Source organism: Bos grunniens, chromosome 18 (genome assembly GCF_055505025.1).
Source record: "Bos grunniens cultivar Pamir isolate PY7600 chromosome 18, Bosgru_T2T1.0, whole genome shotgun sequence".
In the NCBI taxonomy this organism is placed as follows: domain Eukaryota; kingdom Metazoa; phylum Chordata; class Mammalia; order Artiodactyla; family Bovidae; genus Bos; species Bos grunniens.
The window spans coordinates 51,598,434-51,613,082 of NC_141182.1; the positions used below are offsets into that span (position 1 = coordinate 51,598,434).

The following is a 14,649-nucleotide window of genomic DNA, read 5'->3' on the forward strand; positions in this document are numbered from 1 at the left end:
CCACAGGTGGTGCACATGAGCCCAGGTGATTCCTGCAGAGTCTGTCCCCATGGAAGATAGGGGAGGCCCTGGTAATCCAGTGACCATTATACTGGGTGTCTCGAGCATTTTGCATGACTGTTAGGGATGCTGGATGGGTTAGACCTGAGTCATTGAGAAATATAGTGCTGGGTTTGGGTGTCAGAGTTACCCCTGTCAATGGTACATTTATGGAGAAGAGGAAGTTTGGGGTGACTGTGGAGCCCTAGTTCCTTCTCTTCCTTTGGGTACACAGGCAGACGGAGGAGCCCTCAGGTGACAGATTGTACCCTGGAGACTGGTCTTCAGGCCCCACTTGTTCTTCAGCAGGACGCTTGCTCTGTTGGAAGCGTGGAGAGATGGCAAAAGCTCTCACGCCAGGCTTGAGGCTCAGACTGGAGAAGCTGGGAGGGTAGCCCAGGCGTTCTGCTCAGCCTTGCTCCCTGGGGGAGGGGGGATCATTTGGAGAATGAGGGAACAGGAGGCTGTGCTCAGGAGGCCTCCAGGCTAGGCGATGGCTGTCTCCAAGGTCAGGTACCGAGGGTCAGGACTTAATCATGAAACGTTCCCTCCAAGTTGTAGACAAGCCGGTTATCTGACACTCAGCAGCGGGGAGATACTCTGAGAGGACAAAGTTAGTTCTCAGCCTCCTTGAGGACACCCTCCGGGCGCAGGATCATTCACCTGGGAGTTATCATGGCTGTAGCTACAACTAATACACAGACAGGAGAAGGTGCTCCCGATTCATAAACTAGAGAAAAGCGGGTTATCCCTGAACACATTCTACTATGTTCATCTTTGTCATAGAATAGAAATGGGCAGGATATGCAGCCGTCCCCTCCCATTGATGGGGGCTGAGCACAGCAGAGACACTGTCCATGGTGCTGATGAACACAGGCCACCTGGAGACTTGGGAGTTGTGGTCTTTGAGTCACATCTGCTTTCTTTCCATTCTGAAAAATTGGGCATTGCTAGAAAAGAAGAGGCTTCCATGGTGGCTCAGACAGTACAGAATCTTCCTGCAATCCCAGAGACCTGGGTTTGATGAATCTACAGAGATGGCAATGGCTATCCACTCCAGTGTTCTTGCCTGGAGAATCCCATGGCAGATGTGCCTGGAGGGTTACAGTCCATGGGGTTGCAAAGAGTTGGACGGACTGAACAACTTTCACTTCACTGGAAAGAAGGGGTGGGGAGAGCTGCAGGGAGTGTGGACTGGCCTCGATCTCCAGGGCTCAGGGCCAGTGAGATTGCTGTGGACATCGTGGCGGGACTTGACCCCACATCGGCCTGACAAAGTCCAAGCTGCCCAGAGCAGATTGCAGCGAGGGAAGATGATGCCCACGGCCTTGAGAGGAGTGGGAGGCAGAGCACAGAACCCTAAGAGATGTCCACAACTTCTAGCCCACAATCTGAGAAATGTGCCCCATTATTAAGGAAATCTACAGATGAAATTCAGATCACATGACTGGGAGACTATGGTGGGGTATTTGGGAGATATGGTGGGGTAACTTGGACATTATGGTGGGTGATGTATTGGGCTGAGTCCAATACATTCACAGTGTTCCAAGGCAGGAGAGGCAGAGCCAGAGGGGATGGGATGATGGAAGGAGACCTTGGGGACCTTTAAGATGTTCCACTGCTGGCTTTGAAGATGGAGGAAGTGGCCACGAACCAAGGAAAGCAGGCAGCCTCTCACAGCTTGGAAAGGCAAAGAAATGAACTGTCTGTAGAATCCAGAAAGAACAGCGTCATATTGACACTGTGGTTTGTGCCCCTAAATTTGTGGTCATTTGTTACAGAACAGTAAGGAACACCAAGAAGCGTCACCTTGTCTCATCCAAGACTGTGTGCCTGGGGGGATAAGAAGTAATTTAGACCTAAATCATGATCGGAAGCTTTGCAGGTGGTTTCTCTTACCTCTCATCTCATCTCAGCACAGATGATACTTGGCCATGCTTGCCAAGAGCATGCTTGCCAACTGTGGGCTCTGTGCCCTAGGGCACACACCTGCTGTGTTTGTGTGAGTGTGGGCACCTGATCCGAGCGGAACTATATGAGAACAGACCTATCCCAGGGACCTCAGGGAGAGACTGAGACTTGCTAGCCCAGGTGTGTGGTGGGGGCTGCAGGGGAGATCCGGGTGGGAAGGCCCTTGGGACACTGAGGAGGAGACAGGTGAGCCCTTTGCCGTCATAGTCAGGTTGAGTTTTAGGTAGAGCCTGCACCTTTGCCCTGAGGCTGACGTGTGTGTGTGTTGGGAGCAGGCTCACGATCCGCGTCGGAAAGCAAAGTGGAAACCAGCAGAAAGTGGATAGAGGTCACGGGAAGTTCCTGGGAGGACCTTGCTCAGAGCATGGCTTCTGGGTCCCTCTTACTTTGGTGACTCTGATTGCTCCTCTGGGTCCCCCAAAGGGAACGAGGTCCTCAGGGCTTAGGCCCTTAGGGAAACAACAGAAACCCATGGAGAGAGAAGGCATTCTGGATCCTTGATCTGGGGACAGACAAAAGTTCCTGTCCCATCGCTGACTCAGTGGAGATTAGTTGAAGCAATCTCTGGGGGATAGTGAAGAACAGGGAAGCCTGGCGTGCTGCAGTCCATGGGGTCCCAAAGACTCAGACACAACTTAGCAACTGAACAAAAAAAACTCAATTGAGGCAGCACAAGTTGGGGCCAGCAGGGCTTGGTGAGGATGGCCAAGGGCTCAGGACACCAAGAGGCTGCAAAGGGGCCTCACCCATAAAAGTTGTCTCACCCACGACTCATCCTTCCTGACTCGTGTTCTAGTGGGTCTCAGACGGTCCCATATTCTGTGCTCCAGAGACTCCATGCCAAGTGAGCAAGCACTGGGAGGTGTCTGGGACCCCAGGGCAGTGTGAGGACTGCCGAGTGCCCATGTGGCTGCCAAGGGTCTGGTGACCCTCCTTTCCTGTTAGCATGCCCCCTCCCTCCATTCTCAGAATCTTCCCCTTCCTTTCCCCCAGGGAATAGATGGGGAGGTCAGGTAACTAGAGCTAATACTTTCCCTGAGCAACCATGGAGAGACCAGAGCAGAGATTCAGGTGAATTTCTTGCTGGACAAGACCCAAGGGCAGTATATTTTGCAACCAGGGGAAGGAAAGTGCTCTTGATTCAGATCTCTCTGGTGGTCCACCGTGGGTCACAGGACCAGTCACTTGCCCTGCTGAACCTCCCCCCACTGTGGGAATCGCAGCCTGAGTTCTGGTCCATCCAGGCTTCAGGGCAGCCTGTCAGTGTTGCCAGGAATCCAGGAGGACCCTGAGCCTGGGCCCAGGTTCCTGAATAGCCTCAGATCTCAGAGCTGGTTCTCTGCCTCAGGCTCTTCCTCTTGACCTCACTCGGGTCTTGGGTCTCAGGTAAGCTCTTTCACACAGTCCGTAAGGAGACGTGTCTGGAGGAACTAAGGACCCGCATCTGCTTTGTGGCTGATATTACAGTAAACGTCTGTGTCGGGGTGTAGTAATTCCTGCAAAAGAAAACCGATGCCTTCCAGCTCATGTAACCTTCTTAGATGACTTCCCAGGGACTTCCCAGCCCCGGGTTACCCAGGGTCTGTTCGTGTCAGAGGTTTTTGGTCCAGACCCACCTCCCCTTCATCCCCTCTCCATCTTTCCTGCTATTTCTTGGACCTCCAAACACAGCCAGGTGTGCAGGGGGCACTTCCTTTGCCTTCTGGGCTATGGAACCAGAACTTGGATCCCCACACTCACCTGGTAGATGGGAGCTGGTGGCCTGGCATCAGGTAGGGAGGCCTGGGCATGGAGGAAGTGGGCATCAGAGGAGAGGGAAAGAGAGTCATTTCTCCCGACCAGCCATCTCCAAGCCTGGAACCCCGACCCCAAATCCTATCTGGGCTCTGTTTCCCACCCTTGTTAGCCTAGCTCCCCTGACGGATGATCCAGTGCCCACTCTCTTCCTGGCTGAACTCCAAGGTTCTCCTGAGTTCTAGTCAGGGGACCAGAGCAGCCTCTGCATAAGGTTGTGGGTGGTCATGTCCCTGAAGTGCATCCAGCTCCCAGCTTGGTGGGACTTGCCATGTTCTAACTACTCTGATGAGCTTCCCTGGTGGCTCAGAAGGCAAAGAGTCTGCCTGCAATGTGGGAGACCGAGGCTCGATCCCTGGGTCAGGGAGATCCCCTGGAGAAGGCAATGGTAACTCATTCCAGTATTCTTGCCTGGAGAAATCCATGGACAGAGGAGCCTGGCAGGCTACAGTCCATGGCGTCACAAAGACTGGACATGACTGAGTGACTTTCAACTACCCTCGAGTGAAGGGTGTCTCACAGTGCTTCTGGGTTGGACAGTCCCCCTGCCCAGAGCTTGTGAAGCGGGGACGCTGGGAGAAGAGACAAGGAAGGAATGTACTTACCTGGGAGACAGAGCTGCCAGAGGGACCACCTCCTGGGAGGAGACAGGAGTTACCACTGAGCATGTGAGGAAGCTTAGCCCATTCTCCTAGGAGAGGTTGGATGTCCACCTTCCGGAGAACCATGGGAGAAAGATCCCCACCAAGGGAGAGAACCTCTGGCAATTTCAGGCCCCAGTGAGGGCGAGGGAGCCTCCCAGGATGATAACCCATAGGAAAAGCAGACTAGCCAATTGGATCCCCTGTGCTGAAGCCCCAGAGAAAGGGCCAGAGACCCTGGGGGTGGCAGGCAGGAACAGACATGGCAGGGCCTGACCGGGGCTCCCCGCTGTCCTGGGCTGAACAGACACTCACCTGAGGTGGACGCTGGGGGCCAGTTCCCTCTGTTGTGCAGGCAGCCGGGGTTAGGAAAGAAAAACAAAACAGGCATATTTGTGAGGAGTGTAGACGGAGGTCAAGGCTTTGTTGTCAGAACACGGGACAGGAGGATCTGAATGTCCAAGCAGGGGCTGGACACCTCCTTTCTCCACCAAGGCTGCTTCGGAGGGGAGGGCCCAGTAAGGACACTGAGGAAAGTCCTTAAGAAGCCATTTCTGCCCTGAGTCCAGAGGGGCAGGACCATAGGCTAATAGGGTTCAGGAGAAAGTGGCCACTGAAGGGACCAAGGCTCTGGGAAAGGCGTCCATCCATCCAAAGCTTTGTCTGAGTGGATTCATCACGCTTATGGAGAGAGCAGGGCCAGTGCACGGGGAGGAAAGCGGTCAGCCAGAGACTCTGGGATCTCACTGAGGGCAGTGTCGCTGCTGTGGCCACCTGCCCTCACCCAGGAGCTGCTGAAATGTGACAGTGGCCTTGTCCTCTGTCTCCATCTACCTGGACCTTAAGTGTAAAGACATCCCACCACCTGCGGACCTGGCACGACGTTCTGTCTCATGCATCAGGGGTGTTGTTAATGCATCTGCCACGTGGGGGCATTTGACCCCACCTGGCCTGTCCAAACTTCCACTCTCTGGCCAAGTGTGGACTTGGCGAAGACGACCCTCAGGTCCTGGCCCTGTGACTGCCCCTCATCAGAGTAGGTGGATTTAAATATACAGGAAGAGATACCTTTTTCTGAGTACTTACTACCTGCCAGCCTACATATATGGAACGAGGACAAGGAGGTGTCTTAATTGTGTTAACTGATAGATGGGCCTTCCCTGGTGGCTCAGAGGTAAAGAATCCACCTGCCAATGCAGGGGACACAGGTTCGATCCCTGGGCCAGGAAGATTCTCTGGGGAAGGAAATAGCAACCCACTCCAGTATTCTTGCCTGGGAAATTCCATGGACAGAGGAGTTCATGGAGTGGCAAAGGAGATGGATACAACTTGGCGACTAAATAACAAAATAAATGAGGATGGTGCTAAGGAAGCTGCCACAGGTCAATACCTGGTGAGGCAGGAACTGAAGGACGAGAGAGAATACCCGTGGGGAAGTGGGGAGGTCCTGGAGATCCAGGCCGGAAATTGGAGGATGGGGTGTCCTTCCTCTAGGACTAGGGTCAACCTGGGGGTGGGGGCAGCATCTGGGAATGCCACTGTACCTGTGAAGGAAAATGAAACACCCCAGGACAGCCAGCAGCGTCAGCACAAGCAGGACCCCAATCACGATGCCAGTAATGGCCCCCACACCGAGGGCTCGGGTGTTTTCTCGCCCTGAAAGCAGAAGAGAAAGAGAGAGGGGAAATGGGGTCCGAGTTCACTGGAGGCAATACCAAGAGGAGTCTTACAGGGAGAGGGCCTGGTTAGGTGGAAGGAAATGCTCTGAGGCCTGTGTGGTTGCGTGTTTTGTCATCACAGTGTCCTCCTGACTCTCCCACTGCACGAGGCTGCATCATTTCCCTCTTCGTCAGATTTGAAACCTTGGACTTGCTCTAGCTCTCCATTCTCTCACTGTAGCCATCTCCATGTCCTGTTCATTTTCCTTTGAAGGACTCTTTTCTTCTCACATTATGCGCCCTCCCTCTGATTTTTTGTTTCCATCACAACTGTCGGTCTTAGAGGGTAGTTCCTCTCCAGTCCACCCAACATTGATTAGTAGTAATAATATTAATGAACTGTTTCCAGGTACTCCTGTGCGACTGGCAAAGTGGGGAATCCTTTACACCCATTTTTTCTGATCTTTCCATCCCCACGAGGGAGGGGTTGTCATCCCCGCTGTGCATGCACAGATTTGAGACACACAGTTCTTCCATAAAGGAATGGAGGCCCCAGAGCTAGGATCAGGTGGAACAGAAATGTAACTGAGTTGTTTGACTCTACAGCCAAAACCCACAACGCTGAAATCCAAAATATCCTCTGTGAACACTTCTTACCTGCCCACTCTGTGTGGGTAAGAATTTTACCTACAGAAGAATTTTAATCTCATTCCCTTCCTAGTGACCATCCTCACAGCAGCCCTAAGATCCAGCTCTTCTTCTCCAGTTTTACAGACGGGGAAACGGAGGCACAAGATCCAGTACCTTGCCTACAGTCAAACAGTTCTCACAAACAGTAAGCAAACTATGACAAAATTAGCTAAGTTTTGCATAATTAATTAAACACATTGCTCTACAGGCTCCAAAAGGAGACTACCCACATCCTCATGATTTGCATTCATTACACACCCATTTCCAGTGAAATTACAAGGGAAGATGGAGAGGTGTGGAAGGTCACTATAGTGCTCAGTGGGGCACTGGATCACATTGGCAGACTCTGACTGGGAGGAGACCCCACACTGATCAGACCCTGCATCCTCTGTCCTGACACTGTTGCTTGTCTGGGACAGCATCACCTTCTCAGTGAGCCGTAAACTCTGCTCATTGTTTCACCGACCATTGGATGCTTGTCCCCATATCACTTGGTCTTATTACATCCAGATTGGAAGGCTCATGGGATTTCTAAGAGGGAGGGATTGATTACCAAAGAGCATGACCTTTGTCTGTGGTTCCAGATCATTGGGATTGCCTCCTCTGTCCATGGAATTCTCCAGGCAAGAATACTGGAGTGGGTTGCCATTTCCTCCTCCAGGGGATCTTCCTGACGCCCAGGGATCAAACCTGCATCCCTTAGTCTCCTGCATTAGCATTGGCAGGCAGGTTCTTTACCACTAGCCCCACATGAGAAGCCCCTAGAGAGGGAAGGGAGTACTTCAAACTTGAGGAGAAGTCCAGTTCCTTGATTGATGCCATCTGAGAGTTCGTGGGATGAGCCTTCCTTCTCAGGGTCCACAACTAGCCTCCTCTCTTTGTGGTTTTCTGCTCCTAGTGTGCTTGTCTGAGATTGACCCAGTAGCCACATAATCAGTGTCCATGTCTAAAGCACTGGAGTGCACAGTGTGAGGGGATGGCTGTCTCCACATTGGTCAGGTCTGAGGAGCACCTGCTTCTCAAGAAAGATGTGTTCTTCCTCATTGTTAAATTATTTAAACAGGGTTGAAGAAAATCTGGAGCTGAAGAATAGGAAGTGAAAACAATAACTTAGAAGGGCGATTCCTCAGCACGTCTGAGCAGGTAGAAGAAAGCATCTGTGAACACGAAGATAGAAAAAAAGAAGTTACTCAGACTGGGGAGTAGAAAGGGAAAAAAAAAAGGCAAATAGTGACTCCAGGCAAAGTATTATGCAGAACTCCATCAGGTGGACAAACATATGCAGGATGGCAGTTCCTGAAGGAGAAGAGAGAGGGAAAAACAATGAAAAATATATATAAAAATGAATGGTTTAAAACCTCCAAAAGTAGATGAGATCACATATTAGAGATGGTTGAGGAACTCCAAAAAGGGGTAACTCAAGATATAGACTTTGTGACACAATAGAGTCAAAATGTTGAGAGACCGAGGGAAAGAGGAAGTGAAAAACGCAGCGAGAGAGGAGTGACTCAGCGTGTGCAGCAGATCTTCAACAGTGTGAAAAGCAAATTCCACATCAGAAGGCGTTGGGATGACCGACTGAAGTCCTAAAAGCAAGACTGTCAACCGGCGAAGCAATGTACAGAGAAGCTCTCCTTCAATGAAGCTCAAATTAGGACTTTTCCAGATAAACAACAGTCGAGGGAACTCATTCCTTGGAGACACAGCATATATGAAGTGTGAAAGGAAGCCTTTAAGATGACTGAACAAACATTACACGGTAACTCAGAGCCACAGGCAACCTAGACAAGAGTGGTCAAATTACACAATAGGTAGCTATCTTATCTGAGCCGGTATTATTGTCTTTTATATAATTGCTCATTTTTGTTTTTTATTTCAAAGATATTACATGAGACAATGTTTATAAATCTATATAACGGGCATATATTGTACAAGGACGGCTGAAATATATGACAACAAGTGTGTAATATGGAGGCGATGGAGATGCACAGGAGCACCTTGTTTGTAATATACATCATAGATCTGGTTGGTATTTCAACTCGATAGTTATGTGTTTAAGATATAACTGTCATCTTCAAGTTAGGCGCTAAGAAAAGAACTGAAATACATTGGAAAGGGGAAGAACAGAATCAAAATGACACATATGAAAGGAAATCATCTAAATACCAAAGAGGAAGTAATAGAGGAATTAATGAATAAAGCATGTAAGACATATAACAAATAGCTAGATGGCAGAAGCTCTTTCTTATTGGGAAGTATTTGAATGATAGATAGCCTCAACCTTCAAATTAAAGGCAGAGGTTGACAGAATGGATAAAAATTATAACCCCTCTCTATACTCTCTTCATGAGACTCACTTTAGATACAAAAACATAGAAGGTTGAAGTAAGGCTGGAAAAAGATATTCTATGCAAATAGCAATAAAAAGAGAACTGTGGTGGCTGTATGAGTGTCTGCTATAATCATCTCTAAATCAAAAAAGCCTGCAAGAGACATTAGGACCTTGCATATCAAGAAAAGTTTCCATCCATCAAGGAAATAGAACAATTATAAGCATTATGCACCCAACAACACCAGATTTGTGAATCAAAAATGGACAGCATCGAGGGGAGAAATAGCTCGGTCATAACACTGACACTACAACACCCCACTTTCAATAATGGACACAGCAGTCAGAGAGATTTCACTGACAACTAGAGACCGTGAGAACACTGTAAACCAGAGACCTAACCGACCAACAGACAACACGCAGTCATAGGAGTTTATGTTGCACAAAGTACAGTCCTCAAGGCCCCCAGCTCTCACCACACATGACCACCGCCCATCCTGTGAAGAAACGGTGTCACTTCCACTGTAGAGACGATGGTGCAACTAAGAAAGCCAAGTGGAGGGACCTGGAGTTGAGTGTGGCAGCAAGCCTGCAATCACAACAGTGCGAACTAACATCCTGACACTTACTGCCTGAACATGTCTGCTGTAATTTCCACCTTCATCGGAGCGCGTATTCACAAAGCTCTATAAAGTGCATAACAAACACCACTGTACACATAAGAAAAAGGAGATTTAGGCTTTATGACTCACCAGGGCTTCCTAGGAGGCACCAGTGGTAAAGATCCCACCTGCCAATCAGGAGGCATAACAGACACAGATCCAATCCCTGGGTGGGGAAGATCCCCTGGAGGAGGTCACAGCAACCCCTGCAGTGGAAGGTGGAGTCTTAACCACTGGACTGCCCAGGAAGTCCCAGGTACTGATTTTAGTGCTGCTTCCAGCGGTCTTGGCAACGAGGCTTCACAGCAGAGGGCCAGGAGAAATCAGGGGATGAGGAGGGGAGAGACAGCACATGTTCTAATTGCTTGAAGTGAAGGAAATGAGATGATAGGCTAATTGTTGGTGGACTTAATAAAAGAAGCTTATCCAGTGAAAATGGACTTCACTGGAGGCTTAGCCGGGAAGACTGCCTGCAGTGCAGCAGACACGGGATCGATCCTTGGGTCAGGACGTACCCTGGAGTAGCGAATGGCAACCCACTCCAGGATTCTTGCCTGGGAAATCCCATGGACAGAGTAGCCTAGTGAGCTCAAGTCCGTGGTGTCACAAAGAGTCGGACACCACTGAACGACTAAGACAGGAGGCGACAGTGGTCACTCACAGGTCACCCTCACCCTAGGGGGCCACTTCTGCTGGAGTTGCCCCTGTTGGAGACCTCACACTGATAAGCCCCGGCGTCCTCTCTGCTGACGGGGTCTATGGTGAGGGTGCTGCTGTCTGAGGACAGTGTCATCCTGTCTGCGAGGAGGAGACTCTGGCCTTTGAAGAGCCAGCGTATGGAGACCCCAGTCTCATCTGTGAGGCAGGTCAGGACCACGGGGCCCTCATGTTCTGGGACTGTGGTGTTGCTGACTTGGAGGGAAGGCCGTGCCACTGGGTCTGTGGAGAGACAGAGGGGTGACTGCTGAGAGTGGGTCAGGGGCCTGGGTCTTGCTCCCTCCTCAGTCTTGGGGCCCAAGACCTCTGTAAAGATGACTGTGAGGAAGGCCCTGGGTCTTTGTTCAGGTGGCAACGGGAAAGAGATGATCGCACATCTCCTCTGACCCCCAGATCACACAAGAGGGACCCTTGCCTGGTTGCTGGGACAACACTCTAGTACTAGACAGCTCTGTGCTATCAGCCCTGGGAACCTTGATCTTCTGACTGTGGGGCTATCCAGGACAGTCAGAGAATGTAGGATCTGAGAGTACATGTTGTGATTGGGAATAGAGAGAGCCTGGGTGTATTCCTGGGGCCTCACACTGACAAGCGGGGAGCGCTGTGTGGCTGGGTTAGAGGCTGTGTGGCAGGAGAGGTTGAGGTTCCCCTCTGGATGGTCAGAGGAGTCTGAGGGGTAGTGGTGGGGTGATCGGACCGTTTGGAGCAAAGAGCAGAAAGGCCACACATGGTGCAATCAGAGGGAAGGCAAGTTCCTGGTCTGTATTGGGGCCCCTGGGTCCTTCATGCTCACTCATTGTGAGTCTGACGTTAATTTGTTTCTCCCATCATATTCTGGTGATCCTCAGCCACCCACACAGAGCAGCCCATCCCCTCCCTGTCCTCATTCAAGGTGGACCTGCCTGGGCTTGCCTGGGACAGGAAGTCATGGCCAGTCTGGGTGTCCAGGGGTGATGGCCCATGTACTCGGACCTGAGAGGGAGGGGTGTGGATTGGCCTCTGGCAGTATGCATTTGGGTGGGCAGCTCAGGCCACATAGGAACAGAGGTTACTCACAGAGGACATCCAGGGTGAATGGGTCACTGCGGCTGATGCTCACTGGGTTCCGGGTTTCACACACATAGGGTCCTTTCTCTTTCCTTGTGACGGTGACCACTGTGAGAGTCCTCTTGTCCTCGGACAGTTCCAGCCTGGTGCTCTTGGGGAGGCTCTGATTGCTGATCCACCACATGTAGGAGGTGTTCTGAGTCTCAGGTCCACATGTTAACACCACAGTGTCCTTGTGCTCCCAGGGCTTGGAGTTGTTGCTGGTGATGATGGGTGTGGGTAGCACCGCTGTGCAGATAACAGAGAGGACATTGCCCTGAGCCTCCCTGGTGGCTCAGACAGTAAAGAATCTGCCTGCCAGTGCAGGAGACCTGGGTTCAGTCCCTGGGTCAGAAAGATCCCCTGGAGAAGGGAATTGCCACCCAGTCAATATTCTTGCCTGGAGAATTGCATGGACAGAGGAGCCTGGTGGGCTACAGTCCATGGAATAGGAAAGAGTAGGACGTGACTGAACGATTAACACTCTCACTTTCTTATACTTTTGGCTCCTCTGAAAGCATCTTTCAACAAAATTGGCATCCTTCGCCTCTCAGCCAGACTTTAAAGAATAAGGCAGGCTTGTGTGTGGCAGGACAAATGCATGGGGACCTGAGCTCAGTGAGTGTGAGGCCACCTGCTCTATGTCTGGGAGAAGCACAGGCTTCCTTCGGGGTTGATTGTGCAGCAGCGTTTAGTGGTGGACAGAACAGGGTAGATTCAAAGACCGCCTCACATATCTCCGAGTTTTCACCAACCAGCGTCAGGAGAGAGCTCCTTGGGCAGCACCCTGTGGTGGAGGAGCTGCCAGCAGTGTCTTCCTTTCTGTGTTCCTCTCTGGGGGTGCTGAGATTTTTCTGGCGTCTCTAAGTCCCCTAGGGCATTTGCTTGATTCCTGGGGACCTCGTACCTGTGTGCTGTCCATGCTGAGTCTCATGAGTAGGACCAGACTGTGCCCCTGCACGGAGGTGGCTCTTGGGGCTGAGCCCTGGCTGGTGACCAGCTTGGAGCCTCCAGATTTGGCACAGGCTTCCCAGGGTCACTGGAGGCAGGAGCCCTGGGACAGGGTCTGGGAGGGACTTCCTGGGGCTGAGCTTCTCTGTGAGGATCCCTGGGGGCCCTCAGGCCAGGGTCTTCCCTGAGTCCTGCAGGGTCTTCCTCAGGGTCATGGTCACGGGGAGGGGCCCAGGGGGCTGACTAAGAGTGCTCTCCCTCTGCCGAGTCCCTCATCAGACCGTCCTTCTCTCTACACAGTGTCTGCAGGGCCTGGCTTCCTGGAAAGCATTTCTGACCCTTTGGAGTTGGTCTCCACAGTGTGCGCGCTGCACTGAATGTTCAAACCCCAACACGGGACACAATGCAGAGGGGATGGAGGTGCCATCCGGGTTAGTCAGAACAGAATTCATCCCCCAACACCCCGAGGTCAGAGAGGAGGCACTCACGGAGTACATGGAGGTGTCCAGTTTGTCTTTCTGTCTGTAAATCATCCTTTGTAATGAGCAGGAGGTAGGAGCCTGTGTCTTTCTGGGTGACGCTCTGGATCAGCAGGGTTCCGCTGGGGTAAAGTGTCTCCCGTCCGCTGTGTGCAGGCCCTTTGGTAGTTGCGTTAGTGTCTACCCTATATGATGCGATTAGCTGGCTGTTGTCTACCCTTTCTCCTCTGTACCAGGCATAGGCTAGAGGATTCTCTGTCAGGTTGTGGGCAAGTAGAAGAATATCCGACCCTTCTGCAGCAAGGGGGGGCATCGTTTCAATAGTGAGCTGGGCAGTGGTGGGCGGGGTCCAGAAAGTTAAGAGGGAGACTAGGAGGGAAGAGAGAGAAATCAGTTAATATTGTGACCTATGTGGGGGATGGGAAAATGGTGCCCTGGGTCCTGAGCAGGTCTCTTCATCCCTCAGCCTTAGTGTGGGTGTGTGTGCATGTATGTGTGTGTGTGGTTCAAGGTCAGCAGCATGACCCCCATCACTTCAGCCCCTCTGGGCTCGTTTTTTCCTGTTTCCCCAGCTGTCCCCTGGCTCACTCCCTCACTGCCCTCACACTCCTGCTCACACTCAGGGCCTCTTGGGAGATGCCCCTTGCCCCGACCAACTGCTGTAAAGACCCTCCGTGCTCACTTGCTGACCCTTCCCCGCTCCCTTTCCTGCGTGACGCCTGTAGCACCTGCCAGCACACTCTCGATCTCTCTGCTTGTCTGTCTTCCTCCCCACAGAGCGTGGGCTCCGTGAGGGCAGGGGCTTGTCTGATCCTGCTTGAAACCCAGGGCCAGGACCAGGCTCCAGTCATTAGTACCTGGGGATGAAGGAAGGAGAAGTCCCAGGAATTCCACAGCCTGCTGTTTATTTGTCAGTTTCTAAGGGTGCGGGTAAGGACAAAGTTTACTGTTCTGGTTGTTTTTCTGTACTGACACAATAAACTGTTATTATTGTCATCAGTTTTCAACAATTACTGCTCAGTGAAGAATAACTCATGAAACCTACAGCAGTTGAGGTCTTCCCACCCCTCACCAGCTCTAGTTCATGGAGAGTCTCCTGTGGCTGAGCCCCCCACCCTCCCCTGTCCTCTGCGCTCAGGTGTGAACACAAGCCCTGTGTCCCCTCTCAGAGCCCTGTCTCCCCCAGACACCAGCCAGTCTCTTGTTCTCCAGTCTCTGCCCACTCCCTGAAAATCGTCCCCTCTCACCTGCCAGGAGGAGCCTGTTCCAGGGGACATGCCTCCTGCTTGCAGTGCCCGACCGGGGCTCCATGGTGCCTGCTGTCTACTGTGTCCCTCTCTCTGGGAGGAGAACTTCTGGTCCAGAAACGCTCAGAAGCACTGCAGCCTGCTGTGTGAGCTCCGCTGTCCTTCCCTCTGTGTGCTGGGCCTCCTCCGGGGGCAGGAGCACGTCGCTGGGTCACGTGGCCTGGGGCGGGGTCTCTGCCCAGGCCCCGCCCTCTGCCTCCCCTCTCCTCCTTCCCTCCCTGGTGGTCCCCCTCCCCCGTCCCCCTCTGTCTGTATTTCTATTCCCTGAACTCTGCTGAGTCCCCTGCCTTCTAGAGCAGTGATTCTCCACCTACACACACACACA

General features: G+C 51.9%; 1 protein-coding gene across 5 annotated transcripts; it reads right to left on the reverse strand.

Moving 5' to 3' along the window:
* Nucleotides 1-3,082: 3,082 nt before the first annotated feature.
* LOC147353944 (cell adhesion molecule CEACAM6-like) lies at nucleotides 3,083-14,438 on the reverse strand. 5 transcript variants are annotated; one of them, XM_086352853.1, is made up of 8 exons: nucleotides 14,265-14,438; nucleotides 13,027-13,386; nucleotides 11,558-11,836; nucleotides 5,990-6,101; nucleotides 4,761-4,789; nucleotides 4,410-4,441; nucleotides 3,751-3,792; nucleotides 3,083-3,506 (listed from the first exon to the last, which is right to left on the reverse strand). In XM_086352853.1, the coding sequence occupies exons 1-8, from the start codon at nucleotides 14,326-14,328 to the stop codon at nucleotides 3,441-3,443; spliced, it is 984 nt and encodes a 327-aa protein (XP_086208979.1). In that variant the 5' UTR covers nucleotides 14,329-14,438; the 3' UTR covers nucleotides 3,083-3,440. The 5 variants fall into 5 exon arrangements, with proteins under 5 accessions (XP_086208979.1, XP_086208978.1, XP_086208983.1 ...); XM_086352852.1 differs by having other exon boundaries at nucleotides 4,410-4,495; nucleotides 14,265-14,427; XM_086352857.1 differs by lacking the exons at nucleotides 3,083-3,506; nucleotides 3,751-3,792; nucleotides 5,990-6,101 and having other exon boundaries at nucleotides 4,421-4,441; nucleotides 14,265-14,427.
* Nucleotides 14,439-14,649: the final 211 nt, after the last annotated feature.

Coding starts and splice junctions, on each gene's coding strand:
- LOC147353944 (XM_086352852.1), bottom strand. CDS start 14,328: ATGGAGCCCCGGTCGGGCACTGCAAGCAGGAGGCATGTCCCCTGGAAC. Junction 13,387..14,264: donor GAACAGGCTCCTCCTGGCAG/GTGAGAGGGGAC, acceptor CTTCCCTCCTAG/TCTCCCTCTTAACTTTCTGG. Junction 4,496..4,760: donor GCCCCCAGCGTCCACCTCAG/GTGAGTGTCTGT, acceptor AACCTCTCCTAG/GAGAATGGGCTAAGCTTCCT.